General features: G+C 41.2%; 1 protein-coding gene and 1 long non-coding RNA gene across 4 annotated transcripts in view; one reads left to right on the top strand and one right to left on the bottom strand.

The window, feature by feature from the left end:
• The window catches only part of LOC144899821 (uncharacterized), a 33,964-nt gene that overhangs the window by 1,556 nt on the left and 18,585 nt on the right, over positions 1 to 13,823 (bottom strand). The window lies entirely within an intron of this gene.
• LOC131132104 (SH3 and multiple ankyrin repeat domains protein 2-like) overlaps positions 1 to 13,823 on the top strand; it is a 97,738-nt gene that overhangs the window by 70,572 nt on the left and 13,343 nt on the right. For all 3 annotated transcript variants that reach the window (XM_078793505.1, XM_058077383.2, XM_058077381.2), the window contains one exon: positions 941 to 1,065. In XM_078793505.1, the coding sequence (XP_078649631.1) occupies positions 941 to 1,065 (125 nt within the window). The remainder of the gene's footprint in view (positions 1 to 940; positions 1,066 to 13,823) is intronic.

The following is a 13,823-nucleotide window of genomic DNA, read 5'->3' as shown; positions in this document are numbered from 1 at the left end:
CCCTCAAGACGAGAAGAAATATCACTTTATTCACCTTTACGCTCATATTACCTCATGTGGTAGACATTACAACAGAATATAAGACGCTTGCCAAATATTCCAATTGTATTCGGTTTATTTGCTCAAACGGAAAAACTAAAACTAATTGAACTAAATTTCAAGACTGGACCAACGAAAAACACAAAATACGGAGTTATTCCAACAAGCGAAATAAAAACTAGTGATGTTTATGTTTTACTGTGATTGCCCATTGACTATTCTGGTTGATTATAGCGGCGCACGTAGACCAGAGATCGGAATATTCCTTTCCATGTGTACCATTGTTTTGGGAAAAGTCATTCGAAAGAGGTACTGATATGTGTGTTGCTGGAATTGTGGACATTTGAGTTTTAGCTTGGCAAGTGTAGCTAGCCCCCGTTAGGAATTATTGTGCCTGTTGGGGTCATTCAAACATGCAATAAAAGCATGTTGTTCCCATGGTCTGGTTTGGTGCTTGTGTGTCTCACCAAACATGACAGTAACTTTACTGACACCAGTGTAGAATATCTTTGAATGCATTTTATGAATGCCTTATACTTGACTTCATTTAGCCATTTTAATGCTTGGAAATGCTTAATTTAGGCAAAATATTGCTGGAATTTTGCTAAAATATGGATATTTCCTGGCTAATAATAGGTTGTATAAACAGAATGATGTAATAACAGACTTTTTTCAAAAGCCTTCCCTCTCTGTATCGGCCATTTTTGATGATTTTCAAGTAAAATACGTATAAATATGTGTTTGGTAAATGAATATACATTTTCTTTGGTCCCCGGACTGGTCGCCATCTTAACGCAGTAGAAGAGGAACCACCTTTGCTAGATATTTTTTTAGTAGCTATTATCATGCTGCTTTATTGTTTGCTAGTAACATTTCCGTTGGTCTTCCCGTTGCTGTAAAGCGGACACGCCCATTGAGGAGTTTACTCCGACCCCGGCCTTCCCTGCACTGCAGTATCTGGAGTCGGTGGATGAGGGAGGCGTGGCATGGCAGGCGGGGCTCCGAACAGGGGACTTCCTCATCGAGGTAAGAGCGGCTGCTTTTCTGGAACTCTTTTTTATTTTTTTTTTGGCTGGGTTGTCCTTGAGCTTCAGCTGTTTTGCAGTCAGAAATGAGGTGTTGCCACAAATATTGCTGACTAACGAAGCATATTGTCATGATCGTCTTTGCTATGTTGAGATGTTTCCCCCAGCAAAGTCACGTGCATCCATTTGCATCCATTTGCATCCTACTGCGTTTACATGTAGGGTGTTTTTTTTTTACTACATTGCATGCACACTGAGTTTTCTTGTGGCATTTTAGTCGCTGCTTGGTTTGCTTAAAGTGAGTGCAGATGCTAACTGCTGCCACTTTAGCTTGGGATTGTGGCTCATCAACTGCCGAAAACCCTTTGGAGCATACCAAAAGATGGTCGTGGAATGAATTAGTCTTGATGCTTGTCAGCTTTATTTTGTGCTACTGAGGCTGGTGTGCGTGTGCTAGCGCTATAAGGAAAGATCAACTTCAAACAACAAGCTAGCTGTGTGCAAACGGTAAAACGGTGTGATGCTCTCTGAGGAGGCCGCAGCCCAAAAATATAGTAGACGCCTATTCAAACAAAACATACTACAATGGATACTGTAAATACGCAATGATGCTAAAAAGCCCACGGCTTTTGTTTACGTTGTCTTTTAGTTTGTTTTTTTTAGTTTTTAGTCGTGAGGTGAACACAAGTTCATATCCAAAATGGATCATAATTTATGAATGGATCATTACTCATTCATTCATTTTATACCTTAGATGCGTTTTGGGGTGAAAGGTTAAGTGTGTGAGGCATAGTTGGGGCTACAGACTGGATTGTGTCAAACAATGGCAAACAAATAATTACAACAGTCATTTTTATTGGAAATGTTGATCTGAAATCAGAGGAGAATCATGTGTCCAAATTTTTGCCATTTGCTGGTAGTCCCGGCTGTGGAGTGGTTAGTACGCAGACCTCACAGCTAGGAGACCGGAGTTCGATTCCATCTCTGTGTGGAGTTTGCGTGGGTTAGGGTTAGGGTTGGGGTTATGTTGGAGGTGGAGCAAAACAAAGCAATATTCCAGTCTAGTGTCTCTTTTGGAGCTTTTCTTGTGACTTCCTTCCCAAGCACGTCTCATGTGAGCAGCTCTGCTCAGGAAATAAAATAGCTTTAGTTTTTCTTTCTGCTAAATGGAGCATCAAATGAGAACAAAGTTGATCTGTGTTCCGTTCCTCGCTCTCCACGGCTGCGCCCCACTCCTTTGTTCTAGAGCTACCGCATTTTATTCCCATTGACCCCTTTAGTTGTCTAATCCATTCATTCTCAACTGGTGGGTCGCAACCCAAAAGCGGTACATCACGTCTTGCCTGTACTATTTGCACAAGCTTTGTTGAGCTTGAGCGTTAGGGGAAGAACATCAGGTGGTCCCCACTTAATGTGCCAGTTGACACACAGCTGAAGATATCTGCTGGAGAAGAACGCAACATAAAGACAGAGACTGCGTCTCACAGCAGCAGCCCATGTTGCGCTGAAACGATCCCAATCGCCAATCACATCATCTTTGGCGCCCAGTAAACTCCTAGCGTCATTGGCACAACTTGGCTCGCGCCGTTACATTCCAGTGGATTCCAATAGGTGGGTTGTTTGCCACATTTGGTTCCACTTGGTGGACACTCCGCCCCGATTGCTTGATGAAAGTGGCGCGACAAAGATTTAAAACATTTTAAACATTAAACAACACGCCGCACAAGCAAACGCTGCTATTTGACTTAAGTTGGCATAGCGGCCGACGCTTCCTCCTCACCCTCCCCATCCCCCAATGATCCTCGTCGGCTGGCTTCCTTGGCTGTCCCCGTTGATGGCCGACACCACCGGCGAGCTTTCATCAACTCACAGGAGCAGCGATCGCATAAATGAACTGGCTTCTGACTTGACTTTATTACATCCAGGACTTGAATGTACAGTCGGGTCAGCCGGTGTGTCGTTATTTGGACTTGCGCTGTTCCCTTTTTTATGACGTAATGAGGTGAACACTTTGTACCCATTAAAGAACACCGGACATCATTGACAAACGTTACTTATTTACCCCACATCTTTAAGTCCGTCATGATTGTTGAGTGCACAATTTTTAAGAATCTTTTGTCAATCCTAAGAACCTTTCTCTGAACCAATGATGAAAAATGATGCAGGAACATACGGAATTGGTTAATCAGGCCCGCCGTTGGTGTTCAAACGTATTTCCATTTTGAACAGGCCTATTTCCCAAATTCCACCCGTATAAGACAAATTGCATTGGAAATAGGGAAAACATCACATTTGAGAAATGAATGTCTCTGTCAAAGTGTCAATTAAATCCAGCTTAGATGCTCATTAAACAAAAACAAAGCGCTTTGGGTGCGACAAAACGCTCCGCATTCACTTCCCAGAGACGGTGGCTGAATCAGCTCCAGATAATTAGCATTTATTTTGTTCCCTGATAAGCAAACCGGGATGGAAGCAGCAATGGGTGCCGTAGCCGGTGTCTATATTTGGTTCATGAAATGAGTGCTGCTGCTCAACTGGGAAAAAAAGGAAAAAAAAAAGCTTCACGGATGCTAGCAGCTACGTCTTGGGGTCTTTTCTTCATGAAAATGGTGCCTGTTTATGCCGGCGTGTAGTTGCCGTAATATTGCAGTCAAGCTTCGACCATCGCAGACGCAATTCTTAATAGCAACGTTTGATTACAGTCATTTAGTGTTTATTGTGGGTCATTCCAGAACCAACTGTACAAATGGAGTTATCTCCCCGTGCATGCGTGGGTTTTCTCCAGGTAGAAAACCAGAAAATTCCAAAAACATGCTAGCTTAATTGGCCACTCCAAATTGAGTGTGAGTGTGAATGGTTTGTTGTCTATATGTGCCCTGTGATTGGCTGGCCACCAGTCCAGGGTGGACCCCGCCTCTATCAAATGTACTTACAACCTTTACAGCATAAATAAGACTCATGTTGGTTTGTCACTGTATTTTTATGAGTATTTGTTTTGTTTGACATATTTAGTGTTGTCATCTTAGTTTTCATGTTGAATTGTATTATTACGATGTGTCATTAAAAAAAGAAGCCATGGGCCCTCAGTTGCCCCTAGCCCGCACCCCCGATTTAGTCATTTTAATTGTAATATTGAGTGTAAAGTGTGTAACATTTGCTTAAATATGCATATTTTGTCTAATAGCTTGTATTCAGCCATGAAGCGGCATGATTTACTAATTAATAAATGTTTCCAAAGCCGTGATGGAATAGTAAGCATGACGTAGCGAGGGTTTACTGTCATTGATTGGTCCTATAGCGTGTGTTGTTCATCGTACGTGTCATCCTCTGGAAGTTTGCCGTTGTTTAAACGTCGTTAAAGTGGAAACGCCATTCAGCTTGGAATGAAGTTGTATTTATTTCCATGTACTTCTATGTACTTTGTCACTTTGACATTGTCTGTCTAGCCCGCATTAGCAGAACATAGCCACCTCAGCCGTGTGTTTGCATGATTCAGAGCAGTTTCAATCTTTCATTGCCTCACACAAGAGGGGGGGGGTACTTGCGTGCCTTTTGTCCGCTCACACACACACTCAGTCAAAGCATTTACCTTAATGTGTTTAAGTGGGTTCTTGTCAGAGTCGCTATCAGTGCCTGCTATGCTTGACAAATGTGTACTTGATGAATCAATACCTTCTTTTTGACTTTGACTGAGTGTGGCAAGCTAATGACAATAATGGGGATTTCTTTGGGAACACATTTTTATGGTTATTCAATTCTACCTAATGAATGTTTAAGGTTACTAAGGTTACCTATTATTTTTTATATTATTATTTAAGACACGATATGGCAGCAAGATCAACGTGGACACCAAGATGAACCAGATGATCAACAAGATGAACATCCATAGCTGCACACTTGCTTAAAGGGTCGGTATGGCACAAAAAAACAACAAAAACGTCATAAATAACGCACTATTAAACACTAAAAACGCTGTAGAAGATACACGGCTACGGTAACTAGCTTACACTCGGGCGGGGGCCATCTATGAGACCTTTGCATCATATCTAGTTTTTGATGCTTTTTTTCGTGCTTTAAAGAAATATAGATATATAGCCCAGCCCTACTTAGTGAGGATAATCGCTATAGAAAATTTATGAATGGATGGAGGCGAGAAACGCCATTGAATATAAGAAATAACTCATGGCAAAACGTGAAGGTGGTGTCCATGTTTATCGCTGCCACATCACATCTTTGCCAACAATCGCATTCTCACTGAAGGCTACCATAACCTTAAATGTTCGTGTATCCCTTTTGTTCATCATTTACAGTATATGCCTTGGTGTGTATTTTGTATTAACTCATGGCAAAACGTGAAGGTGGTGTCCATGTTTATCGCTGCCACATCACATCTTTGCCAACAATCGCATTCTCACTGAAGGCTAACATAACCTTAAATTTTCAACGATCCTGTTCGTTCATCATTTACAGTATATGCCTTGGTGGGCATTTTGTATTGTTAACTCATGGCAAAACTTGAAGGTGGTGTCCGTGTTGATATCGCTGCCACATCACATCTTTGCCAACAATCGCATTCTCACTGAAGGCTAACATAACCTTAAATGTTTGTGTATCCCTTTTGTTCATCATTTACAGTATATGCCTTGGTGTGTATTTTGTATTAACTCATGGCAAAACATGAAGGTGGTGTCCGTGTTGATATCGCTGCCACATCACATCTTTGTCAACAATCGCATTCTCACTGAAGGCTAACATAACCTTAAATGTTCGTGTATTCCTTTTGTTCATCATTTACAGTATATGCCTTGGTGTGTATTTTGTATTAACTCATGGCAAAACTTGAAGGTGGTGTCCGTGTTGATATCGCTGCCACATCACATCTTTGTCAACAATCGCATTCTCACTGAAGGCTAACATAACCTTAAATTTTCAACGATCCTGTTGGTTCATCATTTACACTATATGCCTTGGTGGGCATTTTGTATTGTTAACTCATGGCAAAACTTGAAGGTGGTGTCCGTGTTTATCTGTGCATTTTGTATTGTTTTCTCCACATAAAACTATAAATAAAGTAAAAAGGGACACATTTTCAGTACGTTTTAGTTGGAGTCGGGCCTTGTGGAACGGATTAATGATGCTAACCACTGTCCACTGTGGATGTATTGCTCACCAAAGCGTAACATGCATAAAAAGTCGGTGTTCTTAGCCCCAATGCGTGTGTACATGCGTGCATGAGTGCATGCGTGCATGAGTGCAGTGTGTATAGGTAGATTGACAAAAGCCCTTACTCGTTATGTAACACATTCTTTGGCCAAAAGAAGCATGTGTGGCCAGTGGAACATGCAAATACATCTGCCTCCCTTAGCCTCCGTTGTGTGTGTGTGTGTGTGTGTGTGTGTGTGTGTGTGTCTGCCTTCTGTTGGATCTGCTTTTCCGCATCTCATTAAGGACTACAACAACACAAAGTCCAACTTGGGTTTCTTCTATCCTGTCTTATCATTTGTTGTTTTTAAATATTGTGGCTAAGTGTCCTTGGCTGGTTTGAGTTATTATGAAAAACTAAGTTATTTAAATTCTCTACAAGTCAATTGTTTTGCCTGCTTCAAAATATGGCTCTGAATTGGACTTGACTTAGACTTCTTTACTTGAGACTTTAACGTGTTTAAAACCTTAACAAAAAAATGTTGTACTTTAAGGAACGTGTTTTTTTTTTTTGGACCAAAGCTTGCCGTAAATACATATTCTTCAAACACACGGAACACACTTCTATGACTGTCGTCGAAAATTAGAGCGTCATTTGCCCCATTTCTGCGTAAACAAAACAAGAGTGTCGTAAAAAGTATCTTTCATACTCTATGTTAATAAACGGAATGGCATGGGTGACTGCATCTTCATTCATCACAAGCACAGGCATTATAGTTTGTTGAAGATTTTGTAGCAATGTGAGAAAATGTAATTAACATTTTTAAACCAAAAACGTCCAGATTTCCATGGCCACTGTAATGCATCAATAAGTTGAATAAGCACTCCTTTTCCGCGACGTGCTGCAAACGGTTTGCGGTGACTTCCTCTGAGTTCATCGATGATGTGAAAACATTTCACAATAAGGGGTAAAAAAAACCATCAACCTTATCAGACACCTGAAGCATCCGCATCGCTCAATGCCCAGGGCCCGGGGCTTGTTCCTATCTCCACAGAGATAACCCGAGGGCTGATGTGTTCTGTGATTTCATCATGGAAACGATGGCACTGGATGACCAGCCCTTTGCCATTGTTGAAGATAACATCTTTTGTCAGCTCGTAAACCCCTTGGAGCCACGGTTTGGACTTCTGAACCGCTGCTATTTTTTATGCTATGACTACCAAAATAATACTTAGAAATAAGGAATTCTACTTTGCGGAAATTCACTTATCACAGTCAGAGCTGCGACCAATTAACCGCGATGAATGAGAGACTACTATATAAGCCAACTAGTTGACTTAGTAAACTGGTGGGATGAGCTCTGCTGCCGTTGGGCCACAATCCAATGGAATCCAATCCACTTTATTTATATTTAGCACATTTTATAAACAAAGTGCTGCAAAAATAAAATACAATAAATAAAGGTACAAATTGAATTTAATCCAAAACTAAAAGATGGAATAAGAAATCAAAGGGTAAAATAGATATTAAAAACAAGAAGCGAAGCAATAAAAGTATTTCAAATAAAAGAAAGAACTAAAAGAACAGGACCATACCACTCACTCAGAGAATAAAAGTGTGTTTTAAGACGAGACTTAAAGCTTTCGATGTCGGGGGGCCTTATTTACTCGGGAGGGGGTGAGGGTTCCATAGCTGGGGGCCAACCACAGAAAAGGCTCGGTCTCCCCTGGTCTTAAGTCTCGTCCTGGGCCACAAATGAAATAGTCGTCTCACCATCCACGCTCGGTTCTGTACAAACAGTCACATGACATTCAGTCTTAAAATAACAGAGTGGCAGCATGATTGGCTATAAATAATGTATGTATCGGTGCGGCACATGAAGAGCAGCATGCCTGAACCCGCTCTGTTTATTTTTAAACCAAGTCAACATAGTCCAGCGTTAAAATATGGCAGGGGACCAAAAGCCACCAAAAGTGGTCTTCACACGGGGAGAAGCAAACGGGGGGGGGGGACATTTGGCAAAGCAGCCCTTTCACAAAAAAAAACATGCATCTCTCATTCAGTGATGAATGGTATGATCCACCCCTTCAAACACTGATCACAACCTCAGCACCACTCCCACCTCCGGCAGTATCGTACAGCAACTGTTGCTTAGCAACCAGGAACATGCTGTGCGTCACCGTGTACACGCTGATAATGCAGCTTTTAAGAGTAAAGCCCCGCACAGGCTCTGGAGATGCCGAGTTGGAAGTGGGGTTTGCGTATGAGTGGCCGGCATATTGAATACGTGACTTGGTGGCGGTGGACTGTGGGGTCGCGAGATGGATGAGTGGACATATGCGGGGACGATATCATTCATTCTTTCATTTTTACCGCTTTTTCCTCACGAGGGTCACAGGGGGTGCTGGAGCCTATCCCAGCTGGGGTACACCCTGGACTGGTGGCCAGCCAATCCCAGGGCACATATAGACAAACAACCATTCACACTCACATTCATACCTATGGACAATTTGGAGTGGCTAATTAACCTAGCATGTTTTTGGAATGTGGTTATTTTTGGAATAACTTAGCTAGCATGACTTAAGGGGACCTGTTATGCCTATAAATGTAGTAAGAATGTAGTATTCTGGTATTAAATGATGCCAAAGTTTCAGATACTGAGTGTTGGCGCATGTCGTCATGGTTACGCAAAGCAGCCCCCCCCTCCCCGGCAGAGAGGATGAGCGGCGGCTCATTTGCGAGACTGGACAACGGCCTGCTATGAACATGTATTAAAGCCATAAGCGGCTAGGCTATAATTCTTAATCCTTGGTGTGTTTTGACTGAGGCGTGTCACAAACATGTTATTAAACAATGTTATTAAACATCGCATTAACTAAAAATAGGAGGGAAATTCAGTTGTCTTTTTTTTTTTAAACGATTTTTGAACCACTGCCATCTTGGTCGTGATGTCGCCAACTGAATTTATATTTGTTAAATTGTATGTACAGTATTCAAGCTGCAACAATTAATCGATTTAATTCACTGTTAATGGGTTACCCAATTAATCAACATTTATTTTTGGATTTAAATAAATAATAATTGTAAATATCCTCTGATTTCAGGTAGCATTAGTTCTCAAAGAACTCGTCTCATCTTTTTTGGAGAAAGACTGATTGATAATAAATCACAGTCACAAATCTCAAGCTGATTTAAAAAAAAACTGCAACTTTTGACGCAACTTGAGGCATTTCAGGCGTCAACAATCCCAAAAAAGCCCCTGAATCCTGGAGTGTGTGAGCTCATAGTGAAAGCGCTTGAATGCTCAATTAAGGCTGAGTCATCAAAACACCCCTCAATCATCCTCCTTTCAGTCCTTCGCTGCCTTCATGTTTTCCTGTTTCTCCTGTACGCACAGACGCCTTTTCACTGATTACAGTTTGGATTTAATCAGGCTGTGTGAGGGTCCCCTAATTTCCTACAGCCGACCCCCAGTTTTAGGTGCAGGTGGCGTCCAGCATCGTGATGCTATGCTGATGCTTCCCTCTGTGACGTCACACAGGTCCATGCACCAATGGTTCACCCCGTCAGTACACCAATGTGCGCCAGTTGGTGAATAAATATGCTCAAGATATGTCTTGATTGATCTTGCATTTATCGTTATCAACATAAAACTGGCCAATTTATCATGATATTGATTTGAGGTCATATCACGCAGCTCTGGTATGACGTCGTGATTGCCCCTGGTAATGATCGCTCAACCATACTTTTAGGTCCAATTTATTTCACTGAATAACCCCCATAAAAAATCTCCTGCCATGATTGGTTGATCCTGATTGGTTTGGTTTTGCTGTCGCGTGTTTGCTGATGTTCACCCCTTCAGTCAGTACAATTGGTAAATATTCCCCTAGTCTCTTTTTTACTATTATTGTTTTCATCTTTTTTCTCCAACATAATTGATGAGGAACATCAAACCTCACAAAGGAAGTTGTTGGGGAAAAAATGTCAATAAGCAAATAGGAGTTTTAAAAGAAAAGGAACAATGTAAATATCCTATGAGTTCAGCCGCTAAAATGTGAACCATTTTTAAATGTTGGGTCCTGCGACTGCAAACGCTCTATGGCCTCTGGTTTTCAGGCTAGACCTGGGAAAGCCCAGTAGAAGCCCATCACTGCACCTCTGGCCAAAGTGTGCAGAACAAGTGGTGTCAGCCCATGAGAACATTTCAAAACGCATCATCTCTTCAACTGAATTGTGCCAATAACATTTTGGAGCATGCCGCTGTAGTCGGCGAGTGGAGGACAGTCCAAGGCCAAAGTATAGGGACTTCCAATAGTCGAGGACACATATGATCAAAGAATGTACAACAGTTTCCGTCTGGTTCGGAGGCAGGTAGAACTTAACCTTCCCTAAGAGTCTCAGCTGGGAAAAGGCAGTTTTTACTACTGAACCAATCTGTTCATGAACGAATCCAATTTAAAAGACGTGTCAATAAAAGCACCCAAGGCTTTTTACGGAGGGCCCGCAGAAGAAACCCAGTGGCCCAACGGCACTTTTACAGCCGTCGGGGTAACCAAATACGGCAATCTGTTGATTGTGGTTGACTTCCATGTAGTCGAGTCAAGTTTTCCAAGTACTTTGGCTTCCTCCGGTCCTCCATTTAAGTCCTTTGTGGTGACTATGTAAACAACACGTGGGCTACATAAACAATAATAAACTGTCTTAGCGGCTGTGATGAGTAAATGCTCCGTGTTAAATAATGACACTTTAAAACAAAAACAGTATCGACCCAAGCAAAATCGTCCATCGGCTAAGAGTGATGGAAAAAAATCGGTATTGGCATCAGCCGGAAATCAACCATATCGGTGGATCCCAGTCTTTGATGACCTAATGAGAGTAACATTTCTGAATGAATAATTGCGTTACGTTGTTCCCCAAGTCTTATGTGCTGTTATCAAACACTGGAAACTTAGTACACATGAAAGCAGTCATGAACGCCTCAGCTCGGTGTCTTGTGGCCTGGATTCTATTATTGCTTGTCAGCTGCATTCCCGCTTGCTCCGGAGTTTTTGTACTCCAACTGACCCTCTCAGGCATCACAGCCTGGATTACATTAGATTAGCCGTGTGTCACAGTACCTGATGTCTTTATTGTCAGATTAAAATTGATTGACGGGATCAGGTATCAGTGAGTGCGGTAGGAAGTGAGTGGATTGAATAATCACAGGGATTCCCAGCTGGCCCCACTCGGCTAAATGGGCAGGATGACGCTTCCTGCTGTGGGGACTTCCATCACCATCTTACGTCCATCTTATGGATGATGATGATGACTTTTCAACAGACTTGCGTGTGTGCGTGTGTGTGTGTGTGTGTGTGTGTGTGTGTGTTTCTATTTGTAAATGCAATCACTGTATTCCGGACACCAAACATGCAGTTTTACATGCAGTAAAACAATACCAAATAACCATAACCGAGGGATGAAAACATTTAAGCTCACATTTGATGATATTGAAGACTCTTGTTGATGAAGGTGGCGAAGCGGCAGGAGGGGAGTCGACCACATTCTCATACTTTGCGATGATTTCTTGATGAATTCAATCGTGTTTCCTGCCTTTTGTTGACTAATTTTAGCTTTATTTATTTTTGTAGTTTTATTGTACCTTTCATGCCTCTATTTTTCCACTTTTGCTGTGTTTCAGTTTATTTTATTTCTGTAATGAGCCACGAGGTCTGCACGCTAACCACTCCACCACAGTGCAGCCGGGATTGAGAATATTCCAGATATATTCCATCATATGGTATAAAAATGTCAATCCCGCTGACATTTGTATAGCATATTATGGAAATGATTAAAAGCATGATGATTACATAATGGGGTGGAGGAACAGAGTGGATTACGTAAGGCTAACCCCATTCAAGCTAATGTGTGTGTGTTAGATGAGGTCACTGTGAAACAGCTGTTCTAGTGTTTCTATCTAATTACCAAAATGTCTGCCATTGTGACGTGTAATACCAGCACTGTATGCGGGATTAAAACCCACATGAGATTACTATGAGTATTTGAGTGTTAGCGCATGTCTATGAGTACTATGAGTATTTCTCTGAAGGCAACAATCAGTCCTACCATCGCCCTCTAGTTTCTTTCATCCATTCTTTGGTGTCTGTGGTGGCATCCCTTCACTGGGCCCCAACTATGTTCTAAAACAATAACCAGAAGAAGAACATTTGTTTGAGAAACAGTCCATCAAGCCTGATACGTGTCATCAATGTCAAACTGTAAAATACATATTTAATATGAAGACACATTTTGAATTGGGATCAAAGCTCCCAATCTCCATCTATATCAGGGGTGGGCAAACTTTTTGATATGACAAAATTTACGGGGGGGGGGGGCAGACTATATATTTTACACCTAACTGTCCACCTGGTATTATTGTATCTGTAAAATTGTCATACAATCTGCTATTATTATTTATTATTTTATATTTAAATATTTTAAAAATAATAAAATATAATAATTACAATAAATTAAAATAATAATTATTATTATATTATTATGTAAAATATGCAAATATAACAATAATACTATATATAATTAATATAATAATTAGCATTAATATAATAATATATAATAATTATAATAATCATAATAGTTCTAATAATAAAAATAATAATTATTATTATTATTATTATTATGTGCTTGTGTCCCTTTTTTCAGGAGCACATGTCAAAAAAGGAAATTGATAAAACCATCAAAAGGTTGGCTCAGGCCATGATGCCAGGTTGTATGTTGAGTTTAAATGAAATACTTTGGAAAGATTGGGCGGGCCGTATTCAAACACTTGGCGGGCCGGATGTGGCCCCCGGGCCGTAGTTTGCCCACCCCTGATCTATATGTTCTTACTATGTTCCTACCCTCACTGATGCTTACGAGCTTTGGGTATTGCTTGCTTGTGTTTGGTGGCCAGCCAATCCCAGGGCACATATAGACAAACAACCATTCACACTCACATTCATACCTATGGACAATTTGGAGTGGCTAATTAACCTAGCATGTTTTTGGAATGTGGGAGGAAACCGGAGTACCCGGAGAAAACCCACGCAAACGCCACACAGAGATGGCCGAGGGTGGAATTGAACTCTGTGAGGCCTGCGTGCTAACCCCTCGACCGCCGTGCAGCCCAAGTCTGCATTCATCTACTACCGTTTTAAGCTACAAGCTTTTGAAATAGGAATATATAAACTGAAAAGCGGTAGAAAATGAATGAATGAATGAAAGGTTTAATTCTGAAAAGTGCTCATGGTAGCCCCGCCCCATTCCGTGTATTATATTTGATTGAAAATAATGTGTGCCAGTTGGTGAATAAATATGCTCAAGATATGTCTTGATTGATCTTGCATTTATCGTTGTCAACATAAAACTGTCCAATTTATCATGATATTGATTTGAGGTCATATCACGGAGCTCCGGTATGACGTCGTGATTCCCCCTGCTAATTATCGCTCAACCATAATTTTAGGTCTAATTTATTTCACTAAATAACCCCCATAAAAATCCCCTGCCATGATTGGTTGATCCTGATTGATCCTGATTGTTTGCTGATGTTGCAGCATCGTCAGTTAGCCCATAGCTTTGCT

The sequence above is a fragment of the Doryrhamphus excisus genome, linkage group LG1 (genome assembly GCF_037039965.1).
Source record: "Doryrhamphus excisus strain RoL-2023G ecotype Guam linkage group LG1, RoL_Dexc_Guam_v1.1, whole genome shotgun sequence".
NCBI lineage: Eukaryota > Metazoa > Chordata > Actinopteri > Syngnathiformes > Syngnathidae > Doryrhamphus > Doryrhamphus excisus.
This window is presented reverse-complemented; position numbering and strand designations above follow the sequence as displayed.